Source organism: Calliphora vicina, chromosome 4, assembly GCF_958450345.1.
Source record: "Calliphora vicina chromosome 4, idCalVici1.1, whole genome shotgun sequence".
NCBI lineage: Eukaryota > Metazoa > Arthropoda > Insecta > Diptera > Calliphoridae > Calliphora > Calliphora vicina.
This window is the reverse complement of record NC_088783.1, coordinates 6,164,685-6,183,543: the sequence shown is the minus strand read 5'-3', so window position 1 is coordinate 6,183,543 and position 18,859 is coordinate 6,164,685. Positions and strand designations below refer to the sequence as shown.

The 18,859-nt window shown below is 29.8% G+C and overlaps 1 protein-coding gene across 4 annotated transcripts in view; it reads right to left on the bottom strand.

Moving 5' to 3' along the window:
* Positions 1–10,221: 10,221 nt before the first annotated feature.
* Positions 10,222–18,859, bottom strand: part of baz (bazooka) — a 111,164-nt gene continuing 102,526 nt past the window's right edge. Inside the window, exons 2-9 of one of the 4 annotated variants that reach the window (XM_065510346.1) lie at positions 16,150–17,646; positions 15,849–16,055; positions 15,236–15,768; positions 14,934–15,179; positions 14,237–14,856; positions 13,680–14,169; positions 13,162–13,260; positions 10,231–11,358 (exon numbers count right to left, since the gene is read on the bottom strand). In XM_065510346.1, coding sequence (XP_065366418.1) covers positions 10,803–11,358; positions 13,162–13,260; positions 13,680–14,169; positions 14,237–14,856; positions 14,934–15,179; positions 15,236–15,768; positions 15,849–16,055; positions 16,150–17,646 — 4,248 coding nt within the window. In that variant the 3' untranslated portion in view covers positions 10,231–10,802. Of the gene's footprint in view, positions 11,359–13,161; positions 13,261–13,679; positions 14,170–14,236; positions 14,857–14,933; positions 15,180–15,235; positions 15,769–15,848; positions 16,056–16,149; positions 17,647–18,859 lie in introns of all 4 variants that reach the window. The other 3 variants (XM_065510345.1, XM_065510343.1, XM_065510342.1) reach the window with 3 other exon arrangements.

Below are 18,859 nucleotides of genomic sequence, written 5' to 3'. Positions count from 1 at the left end.
TACAGACACTCAAGCTTTATTTTCAAAGTGGAATTGATATTTATTTGTTTTTCTAAAAATTTTAATCAATTTCTGTACCAAAAACTTCACTTTTGTTTAAATATAAAAACATTTTTTTAATTAATAAGTTACACGAAATCTAAAGAATCTAAAACGAAATCGATCAGAATAAAAACTACGGAATTGAAACCATTCCGAACATAATGTGTGACAGGCCTGAATATGTATGTATATAATTATGTAAATAAATGATATATTATCCCAGTAAAAACTATAACTTGCGAGTACAGAAATATTCGGATGGACAGAATTATATATAAATAGAATTTGAGTTTCTAGTTTTCTGGTTTCCGCTCTGTGTGTATTTCTCTATGGCTATAACTTCAAAAGATTATGAGATAATAACATTAATCTTTTTCAGTTAGATTGGTTAAGATTTTGGCTATTTCCTCAACTAAATTTTATCCTACCATGCCACACCCACTATGAGAAAATTAAACGTATTCTTCTTAAATATTAATAACACCGTCCACAATGGGCATGGCCACTAATTTTATATTCGTGTTTTAAGCCATATTCCTGCTTTATAAACATTTAAAATTATATTGCTTTATCTTAAGAAACTACATAGTAATAGCTAAATAACTGCAAGACTCACAAGACCTAAAAAATTTAAAGAAATTAAGACAAAATTTTATTGAACTAATGGGTGAACATATCCTGGCTACATTAAGAACTAGATTTGATCATCCCACTGCCACGCACACTATAGAAAATTAAACTTTTTCTTTTTAAATATTAATAAAACCGCCCACAATGGTCGTGGCCACTAATTTTATATCCGTGTTTTATGTCATGTTCTTGCTTTATCTATATTTCAAATTCTATTTATTTATTTGAAGAAACAACAGAGTTATAGCTAAATTACTGCAAGACTCACAAGGCCTAAACAATTTAAAAAAATTATAATGCTAGGTATACACGTTACGATAAGTCGTACGATAAATCGTATAAAATTAGTAACGTGTATCATGTTGTCGTACTAACGAAGTATGAAAATCAAAAATTTTTGATTTTTGTGATATTTTTATTACTTGTAATTTTTTTCAAAGGAAATAGTACGATTTGTAGTAACGTCTATCACAAAATCGTACTTCAACTCATACTACGATTAGTACGAAAAATAGTATCGTGTATACCCAGCACAAGACAAAATTTTACTGAACTAATAGGTGAAGTTGGAAGAAAGTTAGATAGAATAATATCTTGGCTACTTTCGGAACTACATTTGATCCTCCTACTGCCACTCCCACAATGAGAAAATTAAACGTTTTCTTTTTAAATCTTAATAACACCGCCCATAATGGGCGTGGTCACTAATTTTATATCCGTGTTTTAAGCCGTATTACTGCTTTATCTATACTAGCATAACCCGGTGCACTTCGCTACCCCTACCCTAGTAAAATTAAAAAAATATGAATGGAAATATGAAAATAACACATACAAAATTTGAGAATCTCTCAATTACAGTTCACTTGATATTCGAAAATAACTAACTAATTTTGTATGGGAGACACCACTCCACTGCTCTGATCCCACCCATTTTTAAAACTTTTATGTAAATATCAAGCTTTATATTAACCTCCTATTTTGAGTGCTATGCCCTCTAATCTAATTCCGTCTATATTCAGCACAGTAATACGAAATTAATTCGATAAAAGTTTAAACACTTTTACAATTATAGTTCTACAGATATTCGAAATTAATTATATACTTTGTAAAGGTTGTGCCACGCCCACTATTCCAATCCCGAACAATTTCAGCGAATCTATGCAAAATTATAAAAGAGCCATGTAGACTAAGTTTGAAGAATCTTGCAATTATAGTTCACAAAATATTTAGAAACAACTATTTACTTTGTATGGGAGGCGACTTACCATTTTTTCCGACCCGTCCCATTTTTGATTAATTGATTCGTATGAAGTTTGAAAACCGTCACAATTTTAGTTCTGCACATATTATAAAATAACTATTTAATTATGTACAATTATATATTTACCCCCATATGCATAAACAGTTTTTATACCCTTCACCTTCGTGAGAAGGGTATATATAAGTTTGTCATTCCGTTTGTAATTTCTACATTTTTATTTCCGACCCTATAAAGTATATATATTCTGGAACCTTATAGATAGCGGAGTCGATTAAGCCATGTCCGTCTGTCTGTCTGACCGTCTGTTGAAATCAATTTTCTGAAGACCCCAGATATCTTCGGGATCCAAATCTTCAATAATTCTGTCAGACATGCTTTCGAGAATTTTGCTATCTAAAATCAGCAAAATCGGTCCACAAATGGCTGAGATATGAGGAAAAAACCAAGACAACCTCGATTTTTGACCTATTTTTGATCTATATCTGTATTACTAAGGCATTAATATAGACAATATGGATATCTAATGATAGATATTTCAAAGACATTTGCAACGTATATAAGACCATAGTAAGTTGGACCTACAATGGGTCAAAATCGGAAAAAAAATTTTTTAACCCGAATTTTTTTTTTTCAAAAAAAAAATTTAAAAGACAAAAAAAATTTTTTTTTTAAATTTAAAAAAAAAATCGAAAAAATTTTTTTTTCAAAAAATTAAATTTTGTTTACTTAAAAATATTTAAAATTTTAAGGTATAATTTGGTGAAGGGTATATAAGATTCGGCACAGCCGAATATAGCACTCTTACTTGTTAAATTTGTCAAAGGTTTATAAAACAAATTTTGAATGGAAATTTTGTTTTATAAACCTTTGATAAATTTAAAAATTGTTTATGCATATGGGAGTTAGAAAATAAAAAAAAACACCTTCAAAATATACAAAGTCTTCTTCTTTGTTTTCTATAACAACTCTCACTTAAAACAGAGCGAAATCACAACTGTTTAATTGTTTCTCTTATTTATTTACAACAACAAATTGGACAAACACGCATTGCTTTGTTTACTTTGTAGCTTAAGGTTCACATGTACACGTTTTTGCATATGTGTTAGTAAAATCTTTAAACGCTTACAACTCCTAAAAAACTGAACCGATTTCAATAAAATATATATTCTGCACATCTGTGAATAAATCCCTTTAAAATGGTATATTTCTTGCCCAAATTGAAAGTATAATGTGATTGTAAAAGGGGTCTAAAGAAATCGACTTGCCTATTAATATTAAGATTTCAAATTCTATTTATTTATCTTAAGGAACAACAGAGCTATAGCTAAATAACTGAAAGACTCATAAGGACTAAAAAAAATTGCAAAAAAAAAATTAATAAACAAAATTTTACTGAACTAATAGGCGAACAGAAGTTGGTAGAAGGTGAATGGCTAAATAACAGTTTTGGATTTTTAGCTATAACTTCAAATGTATAAGAGATATTGACATGAATCTTTTTCAGCTAGGTAGAATAACATCTTGGCTACTTTCAGAACTAAATTCGATCCTCCCACTGCCACGTCCACTTTAAGAAAATACAAGTTTTCTTTTTCAATCTCAATGTAATCGCCCACAATGGGCGTGGTCACATATTACATATCTGAGGTATAAGCGGAATTCCTGCTCTATGTGCATGTCAAATTTCATTTGATTATCTGCAAAACAAAATGAGTTAAAGCAAATAATCATATGATTTATATTCTTTGGTTATAGCTAAATTATTGCAAGACTCACAAGGACTAAAAATTTGAAAAAATAAATTTTAAAATTTTAGCGAATTAATAGGTGAACAGAATTTGATAGAAAGTAAATGGCTAAATAACAGTTTTAGATTTTTCACATAACTTCCAAAGTTTATGAGATATTCACCCCTATCGTGAAAAACATGTGAAATTTATGTTCCCATGAAATATCCATTTCCCTCGAAGGGAAAATTGCTATCGTGATATTCCCTTAAACTTTTCATTCACAATAGTTGATTTTGTTCGTAGCAGATGTTTATTGTTTACAAAATTTCATCTAAAAATTTCACAACTTGGGAAATTTTTTACATGAACAAAGTTTATGAACGAAAAATGGGAAATGGGAACATATTTCATGTGAAATAATGATTCGCGATAGGGGTGATTGACATGGATATTATTTTGTTAGAGTGAGATCTAAGCTATTTCCTAAACAAAAATTAATCCTTCCCATGCCATGGCCATTATGGAAAGATTAAATGTTTTCTACTTAAATCTTAATAATACTGGCGGATAACAGCATAAAACCCAGATAATTATGCTGTATTTCTGCTCTATTAGCAGTCAAATTTCATTACATTATCTGCATAATTAACCGAATTACAGCCTCCAGATTCACAATAATTAAAAAAAATATGGCAAATATTTACAAATAGGTGAACAGGTGAAATTTGTTATAACTATGTATATAACTCGAAGAGTTTAAGAGATATTGAATTTAATCGTTTTCAGTTTAATAGTACGAAATCTTGGCTACATGGTAAACTAAACTATTATAAAAATTTAAACTTTTTTTTAAACTCTTGATAAATATTTTCCAGATTTATGAAATACCTTTTATAATGAACAAGTAAAATGTAATCCATTTAAGGCCGTATTCATAAACGAAATTTAAATTTAAACAACGTTTTAAAATCAAATTTTGTATGGAAATTTTGCTTTAAAACATTGTTTAAATTTAAAATTTTTTTATGAATACGGGAGTTAGACTTTAATAATTAACAATTAATTAATACTTACTAACAACTTTGTATTGAAATAAAACTCAGTATTCATAGTTTATTTTTATTTTTTATTACAAGAATATTTTCCCCCTTTTTTTATAACTTACCTTTTTTATTTATTACTAATGAAGCAGACTTAAGTTTTTTAAAAATCGAATACTATATGATCTGAAAACGAAAAATATTGCATTTTCAGTAAAAGTCACTAATGTCTGATCAATTGACTGACTCCAATTTATATATTTTGGATCATTTGATAAATATTTGCTCTTTTTTTTCTTACTTATACATTTTCACCACTTAGGTTTTTGACAACTGAGTTAGGTCTCTGACAGGAGAGTTTCCATTCTATGTGAATTTATCTATGGCTGATACAATAACAAAATACATGGCAATACAGACAGAGATTTTTGGCTCTCAGTTACTTATCTAGTTGTCATCTAAGGATATATGTAAGTTTAATTTCTATCATATTTCTTGACAAAAGTATTTGTCATCCTGACTAAGGTTCTAAAATAATACTACAAACAAAATATTTGTCGAGGTTATATTAACTAAGCTTGCATAGTTAAATTTATAATATATTTTTAAGAAATATGACCTATGGATATTGTGTGTGTGTAGAATCGTTCTAAAAGGAATATAAAGCAACAGTTTTAGAAGACGTATAGCCTCGAATACGTTCAATATAATGCCAGAATAAAATAATTCATTCAGTCTAGACTCTGGAAAATCCTTCTATATCCAGTTATGGTGTAAATCGTTTTGGTAATAAATTATTTAAATAAATATGTATGTAATTATGCATATTAAAATTATATTTCAAATTAAAAGCACTTAGTGTCAGCAACAACAAGTATTCACAATAGCCTTAAACTCATGACACAACTTAAAATTCTGCTATAATTAAATGCAAAAATGTTGCTTGAAATAAACGTAGAGCGAAACAAAAAAACGTGAGTGCTGAGATGAATCTAATAAATATTAATCACGACATTAAATTAAAAACATACAATTAAAACATGGGTTTGATATGATATACATACAGTATGATTTGTAATAAAAATAAAAACAATAAAACCAAATGATATATTTTTTTCTTTTCAATAATTTTTGTATATTTTTTTTTTATATTTTATCTTTTTTTTTTAATTCATATTTGAAGTTTTAAACAAATTTATCAATAATCGTACTTAAGTTAATTCGAAATACAGAGATAAACATACAAATATTTATTAAATATAATACTAACATTAAATTATACAATTAAATTCTAAATGTCTTTCTTGTTGTTATATGGTTATTTATAAAAAAAAATAAACATAAACATTGGATAATTCTAGAAATTGTTGAATGATGAAAACATATTAAAAACAAATATGTATGGAAATTTTTAAATGGTTTTGGGATAGTGTCTTTTACAATAATTCATTAATTTTATAAAGTTAATAAAAAATTTGATGAAAATGATAAAGAATTATTTACATAAAGACTAAATAAAACAGAAACAAAAAAACGTATTTCTACACCATTTCCAAATCTATTTTGTATATTAAAACAAAGGTATCAACTTGTGTTTTTAAAATAAATATAGAAACAGTGTAGAAAATATGACAAAAACAAAAAATTATACAAATTTTTTTACTACAAAAAAAACTAAAAAAAAACTATAAAATATAGTACAAGGCGTATTAATATGGTGAGTGCATAATTCGCTGTGGTTTTATGTTCACTATATGTCAAACTTTGTTTATGTTTACATTTGTTATTGTAAATAACATAGTAATATTTTAATTCGCCTTGATTTTGACATTTACCGTACATTTTAACAAAAACAAATTGCCTGTTGTTTTTGCATTGTTGTATTTGTTGCCGGGACGCACTCACCTTGTTAATACGCCTTGATATAGTATATGCAGTAAATATTGCTGCTAATGTTTTGCTTTTAAAGTATAAATGAATTTATATTAAATAGTTATAAAAAAGTTAAAAATTAAATTAAAAAATATTTTAAAGTTTATAGATGTAAAAAGTATTTCATATTTATTCGTTATTTTTTTTTTTTTGAATTTTTAGTGTTTTTATATATTCATTGTACTACAAAAATACATACGTTTTCGCAGTTATTAAAAAACTAAATGAAATTATGTTTATTAATTATTGTTAATAATAATTATAACTAATTTGGAATGTAGCAATTGCCTTCATTTTTTTATAAATTTTTTTTCGTATTTTTTTTTTTAAATTTTTTAAGTATTTAATTTTACAAACTGTTTCGAAATATATAATCACAGTTTTAGTATTTTCTTTTCTTTTTAAGCTGTGTATAGTAGATTGCCTAACAAATTTGAAAATAAAACACTCTTTTTAAATATTTTTGAGTGCTTAGCTTATATAATTTTCATTATTGTTACAAAATTATGAACTTTCGATTTCATTTACTGTATGTATTTTAGTTTTATTTTGAATAAAATTTTATCAAGTTTTTATGCATTTATTTTTTTTAATTTCAATATTTCTATTTAGGCCAGTTATTTTAAATATAAATTATGTTTTTAAAACATTTTAATTTTTGTATCTTTTTTTTAAATTTTCTCTTTATTATAATATGTATAAATTTTATATTTTGTATAATAAATTTGTAACAATCATGTCAAATACTTTTGTAAATGGACCTGCTTTCTAAATTGTATTCACATACAATGTGGGTATTTTTCCAAAAATTTATTTATAAGTAGAAATGTTTTGTGGAAAGAAATTTTCGATCTGAAAATTTTGCTCAAATTATTATTAAAATGTATTTCCTTTTATGAATGAATTTCGCTTATAATGATTAAACCCAGTATTGTGAACTTTTTTGACATTTTTAAAATTATAACAACTTGTAAACTTGTTATAATTTTTATGAAAATTGTTATTAAAAACAATTTTGTCATAAGATCAGAATACAGGGGTTAATGTTAATTATAATACATATTGTTATTAAGAAATGGACAAAATATAAGTAATTATAGAATGACTTTAATTAAATATTTGTATATAATTCGTTATAAAATAATTTAATTCCAAAATTTAAATTTTAAAATATGTTTAAGTATCGATGGTCATATGTTATTATGTCATAATTGAAATTTTAGTTTTTTATACAAGTTAATGGTTCCCTGCTTTGGCATTTTTCAGTTAAATTGATATTACTCTTACAGCTCAATTCCAATTGTCGTTGTTGCAAATTTTTAATGATATCATTAAAAAACGACAATGACACTCATAATAGGGGCGATTATCTTATTTTGAATTCTCAGTTATGAAATGACAACATGTGACCATTGATAAAATAGCTCCATTCCAGTACTAGTCAGAAAATTAATTTATACATTTATTGTTTTTATAACTAATTCCTAACAAATTTTATTTTTACATATTAATTTTTTACTTTTTATTCACCCCTATCGCGAATCATTATTTCACATGAAATATGTTCCCATTTTTCGTTCATAAACTTTGTTCATGTCAAAAAATGTCCCATGTTGTGAAATTTTTAGATGAAATTTTGTAAACAATAAACAGCTGCTACGAACAAAATCAACTATTGTGAATGAAAAGTTTAGGGGAATATCACGATAGCAATTTTCCCTTCGAGGGAAATGGATATTTCATGGGAACATAAATTTCACATGTTTTTCACGATAGGGGTGATTAAGTTTTATATTTAGAAATTTAAATTTTTAAAAAAGGACTGAAATTGTATTGATATTATTGATTTATAAGTTTTTCTAAAAGAATACAAACTGTTTTATTAAATTTTATTTACAAATTTCTAAAAATAAAACATAACCTCACTTTCAAAATATTCACTAATAAAAGCTTCCAGTAACCGCCTGCCTATACTTGACAAATATTTATCATAACAGTTAAAGAAATTGTTGTCAATACAAAGTTGCCTGAGCAAAAGCACTAACAATTTTGTCATAACGAAACAATAATACTAATAAGTGGAGTCGACTATATCTGATAATTTTTTTTATCTTGACAAAAATTTATCAGGTATTTCCCTATTTTCTCAATCTTTTTTTGTAATAGAATTCATTCATTCTTGAATTTATGTATTCACAATAAAAACCATTTAATTCAAATCTTATACAACTTGTTTTGCTTTTAATAATTTACAAAATGAATTGAAACAAATTGTATAAATAAAGCCTTTTTGTAATTGATTTGAAGAAAAATTAAATCATTCAATAAATTATTGATGCTGTTTTGAATTAAAGAATAAAATATTAATTATTAAAGATTCTATAAAGAATGAAGACTCAATGGTTTAATGGAATTGTTAAGAGGATATATTTAATTCGATTTTGAAAATTTAATGAATTAAGAATTAATTCTTTGAAATCTTTGATATTAATTAATAATGGGATTAATGTTTAATTTAATCATTCAATAGATTTTTTTTATAATGGGTTTGAATTAAAGTAAAAATTAATGATTTTATAAGGAATTAATTCTAGAAATAATGAAATCTAAAAGGAATGAATTTAATACGTTTGAATTACTAAGGAAGTAAGCCAATGAATTATTCGTAATGAATTCATTAACGGAATGGTTAATTTTTTTTTTTGTTTCTCATATAAACTTTTATTTTTGTTTCTCATATAAACTTTCACTTGGGGCCGGGATTTAGAAAATAAGGCCCTAAAATTTATTTATAATACTGGCTTTTTATATTGTGTAACTTTTAACACGTTTTTTGATAAATGAGTAAACAACAAATTACGATTTTTATTAAGGTTTCAAAACTATGAAGTTTTGTATAAAACAAACTTACAGTAAACAATTAAAGGGTGTTTTGTTAATCTAACAAAAAAAAAACACACAACATATAACATTTAATAATTCACTGATATAAATTACAATCAAAGTATTGTGTAAAGTAACAAGTTCTTGAATAAATTGTTCTTCCGAATATAAAGAAAATATAAATTTCCAATAAAACTAACAAAAATTTAACCCTAAACTGGTACCACCATTTTTTTTAAATATATAAACAAATTGTAAAAAATAAATCAACACGATTTCAGTGTAAACTAAAAGCCAATCAATGACTTGAATAATTAATAATTTTTACTAGAAAAATTTACCAGAAAATTTACAAATTTTTAAATCAGATAAACTTTGAAGTAACTACTAATGTCTATAAATATAAATTGAATTTTTAACAAATATAGTCGTTCGTATACAACAAATTTCAGTCCCTTTTCAATATTAAGTTAATAAATTCAAATAAAAGTATACAAATTTCATACAGTATTCTATTACATACTTTCTATGTAAATTAAAAATAAGCAATTGGAAAAAATACCCACTTTAAAGCAATTTCTAAACATTTATATACATATATAATTTTCTTTTTTTTTGTAATAGTAATAAACAGTCTCTAGTCAAATATATTAAGTTTACAAGTAATTTTAAATTAATCTATATATTCGTTTGCATTATCTTGAATGTAGAAAGAAGCTTAACATTGTAATTGCGTTTTACTTTTGAAAATAATATTCAAAAATTTGCACTTGCTTTTTAAAGACACAATTTTTTGTTGTTGTTAATTTATAGAGTATAGTTATAGTAGTTTGTAGTAATATTTAAAACAAAAAAAATATATATATTTTTAACAAGGTATGTAAAGGTATACACAAATTTTTTATAACCTACTAAAGTTATAAAGACAATATTTAATATGTTTTAAGAAAACTCACCATTTTCAAATTCAATTTTAAGACTTATTATTAATAAAAGTTTATGGAGTTTTTGCGGATAATGTTGTTTTTAGCATTCGGTGGCAAAATAAAAAATCTCTACAATATCCTCATCCTCCGTCTCATTATCCTGCTCCTGTATACTAGCTTCGGCTTTATGTTTGGGATTAATGACAAGGCCACCGTTTTGACCACCTTTATTGAAGCAATTTGTTGTATTAGAATTAGTAGTAGCTGAATTAGTAGTAGTAGTAGTTTTTCTATTACTGCTTAAGCCACGAACAACAACGTCTTCGCCTAGACATTGACGAAGAACGTTGGCCTATAGTCACACTTTTGAAGCGGTATGTTGCGGCCCAGCTACAGCCCCCGAATATTGGGATTGAGCTTGATGCTTTTGTACCGTTTGGTAGGTAGGCTGCGATTGTTTCGTTTGTTGCTGCCCGGCAGCAATACTATTCGCATTCGTAGGACCACCCAACGTCACTTGTGTTACGAACGGCCCACGACTGCGAGCACTGCTATTCAAGGTGGCTGGCGAAAAACCATTCATGGCAGCCGTTCTCCAATGAGCCTGACTTTGTGTGGCTACCGCTGAGGCGACCGAAGCCTGTTGTTGCTGATGATGTGCAGGATGCTGATGTTGACTGGCATTTATGGTTATGCCCGTATGACCGTTGTGTTTAATACTGCCCGTGCGTTGCTGAAAACTATTGTTAAGCATTGATCCTTGACTTAAATTATGTTGTGCTGTTTCGTAATCGTAATAATTTGAACGTAGACTTGTGTTATTGCTGCTGTGATTGCTGTTCGTTTGATATTGTTGCAGGTTGATATCCTGTGAGCGCGCACTACGTTGGGAATGATAATGTTGATGACGACGACTGTCATTAGTATTTTCATACACACACACATCATAATCATTTATACAAATATCATAAAATATTTACATATTTATATTTAGTTCAAGTTGCAGTTGGTAGAATATTAAAAAGCCCATTCAAATATTTATGCATTTTTAATTATTTTTTTAATTTATTGTTTAATAAAAGCAGAAGAAATTTGTTTAATTTTCATGAAAATAGATAAAAAGTTTAAGAAAGTAAATAAATGAATATGTTTTAAATGAAATACAGTTTACACTGCTCTAAAATATGTGAAAAGAAATGGGTATAAAGCAAAGATACATGCAGCCAATATAAAAAAGTAAGCAAAATTGTATAATCTAAAGTTAAATCAAAAAAATATATAAAACTGCTACAAATAATCAGTATTTGTGTTATCAAAATACGAATGCATTAAAAGTAACTTTTAGGAATTTCATTTCAATACCAACCTAAAAAATTAAAAGTTTCGTATCGTAAGAGGAAATTATTCGAATAAATTCTCTAAATTATGTGTTTATTTGTTTAAATTATTAATTTAATCATTTTTATAGAAACACAGACATTGATATTAACTAGAATATCGAGGTGTTATCGTCTGAAGAAAATCGATAAGAAATTGAAACCAGTGAAACAAATGTCAGAAAATAAATCATTAGATTTTGGTCTCATTAAGTTTTTACACATTAAAACTAAAATTTTTTAAAATATCTTCTTGAAATGGAAGCTGCTTTTGAATTTAGGGTTTAATTTATATTACGAACTAAATTATTTACACGTTATTTTTTTTTTGTAAATCCAGCAAAGAGCGCACAATTTTTACCATATTCGGATTTGATTGATTTGCATTATTTAAAACATATATTTTGTTTAATTATGCAGTCATGAGAGAACATACATAAGTCTCTTTCAAATGAATCTTAAATCAATAAAATCCGATATCAGCTTTATAAGCTTCACAAATTTAAAATATACATTTTTTTTCTTAATTTGTTTTTAATTTTTTTTTAAATTTTGTTTTAAATTTAAAAAATCGAAATTTTGTTATTTTAAAATTTTTTTAAATTTATTGGTGAGCAAATTTTTTTTGCTAAACAAAAAAATTCGGGTTAAAAAATAATTTTCTCCATTATCACCCATTGTAGGTCCAAATTACGATAGGCTTATATAAATCGTTGCAATGGACTTTGAAATACCTATCATTAGATATCCATATTGTCTATATTAATGACTTAGTAATCCAGATATAGATAAAAAATAGGCCAAAAATCGAGGTTGTCCGAGGTGTGCCGAATTTCTCAATAGCAACTGAGCCGGGAGAATTCCCGATATATTGATGTATCAATCACGTTTGTAAGTTATTTAAGGGCTACGGAAGTTGATTTCAATATACAGACGGTCAGTCGGACATGACTATAACAATCCAGATTACAAATGGAATGACAAACTTATTATATAGTTACCCTTGGGAATGTCCAAATGACTTTCAAGAGCAAGTTTTTACTGAATATGATAAAAATCGCAAGTCCCAAGGTTAATTAGTTTGTGATGCCTTATGTAATTCATGAAATACTTTTTCTTTAAAACTAAAATATTCTAAAAGCTAAGTATTTTCAGTTATTCTAAATAAAATTTCAACATAATTAAAACAAACAAAAAATAATTGAAAAATATTTTCAAAATTAATAAAAAATAAGCTACTAAAATTAAAAAAAAGCAAATTGTAAAGAAATATGCACAAAAGCAATTGAACAAAATAGTATTTGTTTCGTTACCAAAAATAATTGTTTTAAAAAAAGTTACCTTTCAGCTTCGACTTTAAGACGTTGTCTAAGCACTTGTTGGCGCATGCATTCTAAGGTTGATTCCGACAAAACATCATTATTTGAGCAGTTTTCATCACTATGACACATAAATGTTACAAAAATGGAAAAAGTTTTGTTTTTACAATTCAAGATTTTTTCAAAAAAGTTTCAATTTAGAAAAATAACAAACAAAAGTTGGAAGAGGCATGAACAAGAACGCAATGAAAAGGAAAGGTTATGAAAACTTTGTTGATGTATAAAACCAAAAAGCTTAGCAAAATGTTTAAATGTACATAAATTTATTTGTATTTGAAACCAAGAAAGGTCTGTTCAAAATTTTAGGTAAATCAAATGCCTACTATTTGTTTAAAATGTAAGTAGTATAAAATATGTATGTTTTATGATCATGTGGTTGGCTCCTTTATCCCATATTGTTTTAGTTTTGGATTGATTTGATTTGAAAGATGCAGTTTTGTAATTTATGTATGAAAAGGGAAAAAATAAACTTGTGCTCACCTTATTTGTTGAAGATGATTGTGTTGTTGAAGCTCCTCATAGTTGGAATAGTGTTGATAACGATGATTGAATATATCATTATGATGTATGCCCCCATTTGTACTACTATCACCATGTACTACAAGACCTCCTCCGCCCGTGCCATTTGCATTAGCGGGCGGTAGCGGAGGTGGAGGTTGATAAGCTGGAGGGGCTAATTTAACATTACGATCTAGTGCCGCCAATGCAGCTACTGGTATTTCATTATTGGCAGGTGTTCTTTCATTTGCAGCATTATTTGTAACGGGTGGCTGTGTATCAGCTGGTGCTACACCATCTTTGCGATTTTTACCAAAACGAAACATGTAGCCAATGCCTCGTAAAATGCCGGGCTTTTTTGATCTAGATTTGTGTTTACCATCGTTAAGGGAACTTTGGAAGGGACCATTGCGTTGGGTAAAGCCACCATCAGCAGCATCCCCATCCTCTAAAAGCCAAGTTTGGTGAGCTTCTTCAAAAGATACAATTATCAAATTAGTATCGTTCGCACAATTTAAACAATCTTGAAATATACTTACTTTTCACATCGTGATCACTAGCAACAGCCGCTCTCAAACTCTCTTCGCGTCCTCTACCGCGTGGTGCTCTCAATGTGGTAGGACCGCCACGTGGTTCCTCAGACATTTGAATTTCTTGTACCATGGTTTGTAAAGACTCCAAGGAAGATGATTTCTTCAAACCCAATGAAGGTCCCAAGTCGCCTACCTGATCTCTAGCTTCTGCCTGTATTTGCTGTTGTTCAATGCCCGAGTTGGTCTTGGCATGTTTATAACCGGGTATTCTAGCATTAGCTTCAGCTATACGAGCCGATAATGATTCCATAGAACCACTAAACACTGCTGACTTGGTGTGTGCTATACGTCTCTCACGTTCTCGCTCTTCGCGCAGTTTCTTATTACGCTGGTAGGTGCCTGTTTCGCGGGCATCTAAGGCGGCATGATGTTTCTCCGATATAGAACGTCTACCCAAAGCATCACGACTAAAATGTTCTACACCAGAATTATTCGTTTCAAGACTAAGCTGTGACGAATAAGTGGCATCGAAATTTTGAGGGGCAGTCCCGGGAGTAGGATTACTAGATGTAGTTGTATTGATTACGCTTGAAGCTACAGATTCATTGGGACGATGAGGAAGAGTTCTGTACAAAAAAAAAGAAAATGATAAAATTAATTCGTAATGGAATTCTTTCGAATTTCTTGATTTAATTTTACTTACGGTGATGTTGGCTCGGGATCGTGTTCAATTAATACCGAATTGTTGACGTGCTGTGGTTGGTGATGTAAAGCTGGTGACCAGGTTTCATTAGTGGCCATATAATAACTCTCATTGCGAAGAGCATGAGTAGCACTATTCTTAACACCTGCTGCGGAGTTTGTGGCAGCTGCAGTTGAGCGACCTTTTTGTCCTGAATTGCCAGAGCAAGCACCACCGGTTAGTCTATCCAAAACGGGGTTGCTCCAACTATTAAGTATAAATATATTAATAAAAAATTATTGAAATTTATTAAAACAACTCACCGATTCATTTCACTATTTGAACTGCTACTATTGCGTTTATCCGCCGAACGTTTTTCTGGACTTAAATAAATCACTGTGGCTCCACTATTGTCACTGGTATTTGAGCTCTCATTGGTGTGCTCCAAAATGTCACCCGAACTCGCTGATCTGGTGATTTTACGAGCAACTTGCAGAGTAATCATACCAGGATGTTTACCCGGTTGATTGACAATGGCACGTTTTAATGTGTCCATAGCTTCAGCATTACTCTGACCGAGTAAGGAGACACCATTTACACTAACCAATTGATCATTCATGCGCAAGCGCCCGTCACGTGAGGCTGCACCACCATGAATGACATTCTTAACAAAAATACCCAAATCTCCATCGTTTTTCATGGAGCCATTCGAACTGCCATTTGAGGAGCCTGTAATGTTGGAACTTGTCTTGCCTTTAACGCTAACACCAAGACCAGCTTTCTCGGTGTCATGTACGGGTATGTGTAGGGTCAGCATTTCTCGGGAACGCCAGGCAATGCCAGCTTGTAGGCTGTCCTGTTTTGTTGAAACGATAAAAATGATTATGATTTTTATTAATACTTGTGGGGAATTATTAATTTTGATGATTGACTTACACTTGATGCCGCCGATTCACTGCCAGCATCTATAAAATGTTGAGATTCGTTAAGATTGTGATTTTGTTGCTGCTGATGCTGTTCGAATAGCGAACGGGCACTATTTGATTTTTTAACATCCTTTTGATAGGTTGGCATAGAGGCTGGTAGCACAGGAGCTGGAGGTTTGGGTGGTGAATCAAATTCATTTTCCTTGTTCTCGAAATTCTAAAATACAAAAGAGATTTTTAATAATATAAAAGTAGACATTTTTAAACATAATTATGTCTAATATTTGTATATGTTTGTTAACAGTACTTACAATTTCCCTTTCTTCAGGTTCTGCCAATTCCTGCTGTCTTGAGACCACCAATTTTACTGTGGCTCCTGGTAAGGTGGCTCTTAATACTGAGACCACATCTGTTTGGGTTTTACCCGTCATGGCCACACCATCAACTTCCAACAAACGATCGCCGGGTTTTAAACGACCATCTTCTATGGCGGCTCCTCTGGGTAATATATTTTTTATGTAAATGGGACAATGACCACCAGCAGGATTGTCACGCGTTGTTACCGAAAATCCCAGACCGTTGGGACCTTTTTTCAATATAATCTCAATTTTGCGACCCAATTTACGGGTATTGGCCACTTGCAAAGAAGCTCCCACTGGTGCTGTATTTGGTTTTTTGGTAGGAGAAACTGTGGCCACTTTACTCTCCAAACTACAGGCCATTTTCTCTTCAGCTTCAATCATTTCAGCCACCTTGGAATCTCTACGACGATTTTTCGAGCCCTTAGTATTAGCTCTTATTACTCGCACTCTCAGTTCGGAAGATTCTAAAGCTTTGCGCAAGTATTCCTGTACTTTAAGCTCCGTTAGGCCCATCAGTTTTGTACCATTAATTTCCAATATACGATCACCTTTACGTAAACGTCCACGCTCAGCGCGACTGCCAGGTTCCACATGTTGTACCAACAGACCACCACCGTGTTCATTGTCGGGAATGGCTGTTAGACCTAAAGGACTGCCATACTCATTGATGAGTAAAAGCATTTCTCCATCTTTTTCCCGTATGGACTCGTAGGCTTGTCCCAGTGGTTCTTTGCGTGTGCTTTCTCGCGGCAAAGACTTGCTGGAGAAAAATTGCTGTTGATAATCCCTTGATGGCTCTTGTTGCTGCTGGGCATGTTGTTGCATCTGTTGCTGCTGTTGCAATTTCTCCGCAGCATCCATCCATTTGTAACCGGTGCCGTCTCCCAAAAACTGCATAGACAGTCGGCCGGATCTAGCAAAAGGTTGATGTGGTGGTACTGGCGGCGCCTGATGGTGGCCATCATCTTCTTCCTCCCACTGAGGTGGTAAATAACCCGCCTTTTCTATGTGCACTCGTTCGGGCGAATCGCCAGCACAGTGGGGCGCTGCTGCCGACCAACGTTTATTGCCATTTTCAGACGCTTTCAAAGAAGCCAATAGATTAGGATCACTACTACGTCGCACTTGTAGACCTAAGCCCGTCATAGGACAAGCCGTCGTACTGGTGACCTCAATATGAGGTGTCGAATTATCGTTGTGGGCACCATTTGTGGGCGCATCTGTATTTGTGGGATCACGAAATATATCTGGTGAACCGGTGCCGACAGATGAACTACCCGAAGCACCATCACCACCTCCCTGTGGCACGCCTGGATCTGGTCCAGAATCCTCAAAACTAGCATGTATATATTCACGGTCATCGGCTACATCACGTACACAATCGTCTGGATCTAAAATGCCGCATTGTGTTTGTAAATGATGTACTGAAACCCAAGAATCTGGATCCTGAAAATATAGCAAAAAAATACAATAGATAAGAATTTGTTTTAATATAAATAAATTTATAATGGTTGTTAATTATTTTTGTAATATTTATCGAAAACGTGACTTGAATTCAAGAGTTTGGTTTTGTAAAGGAAGTTTAAATGTATGAATATCTTCAGGTAGGGCTTGTGTCTGGCGATAGTAGCGGAATATTAATGAATACGTAATGTATGCTATGCCACATTGCTATACCAAAGAATATATTTAAATACTACTATTATTGATGATAATTATTAGGAAAATTAATTAAGGCTGAGGTTATTATGGGTGGAGAAAATATTGGACTTTTTAAATAAACTTTATTTTATAAATAACTATAAATTTGTAAAGTCACCTAGAATTGTAAGACTTTTCAATTCCACATTTATCTCTATAATTCTTTTGTTCAAATTACAAATATTTACTACCTTATATGGTGGCTATCAAAAGGGTTTGACGCCTTTTATTTTTATTTTTTTTATTAATAACAAAACAACTGCATTTTAAAGCCAAATACAATTAATAATAAACCATAAATGACTCATGTTTAACACCAAAATGTATGTTAAATTTTTCAATAAACAAAAAATGTGGGAGTTGCATTTTTGATCTAAAAAAATGCCGATCTGAAAAAAGTTCACACAATGTTAACCACTATTCATAAACCAACAAAATAAATAGACCAAACATATGGACAAAACAAGATTGTATTCAAAATAATGGCAGTTAAAAAACGTAAAATCTAATAAATTGCATCACAACATGAGTAAAAAACAAACGAAGCATGAAAACCAAAAATAAATTGTTAACAAATTAAATTATTTTGTTTTTTTCAGTAGAATTTATGATTTGTTTTAAGTTATGTAGGTTAAATATTTGTTGCGATTATTAATATTTTATAATTACATTTTTTGTTTATTGCTTTAAATTAGGCATTACTTAAATGTGAACTTTGCAACAAAGATGGATCAAGGCACTAAATGCCATCAGAGGCCGAACTCGATCGACTCTGATCAACTGATCTAAACCCTTTTGGAGTGTTCAGGTAGATACAATGCGAATATACATTTAATATTAATCAGATATTCGAATTAATTAATTCAATTTCCACCGAATTCTTTCTCAAAATCTAATTCTTAGCTTCATCCAAAGGCTTTTATTTAAATAAAATTAATTCATAACAAAATTCATTTAA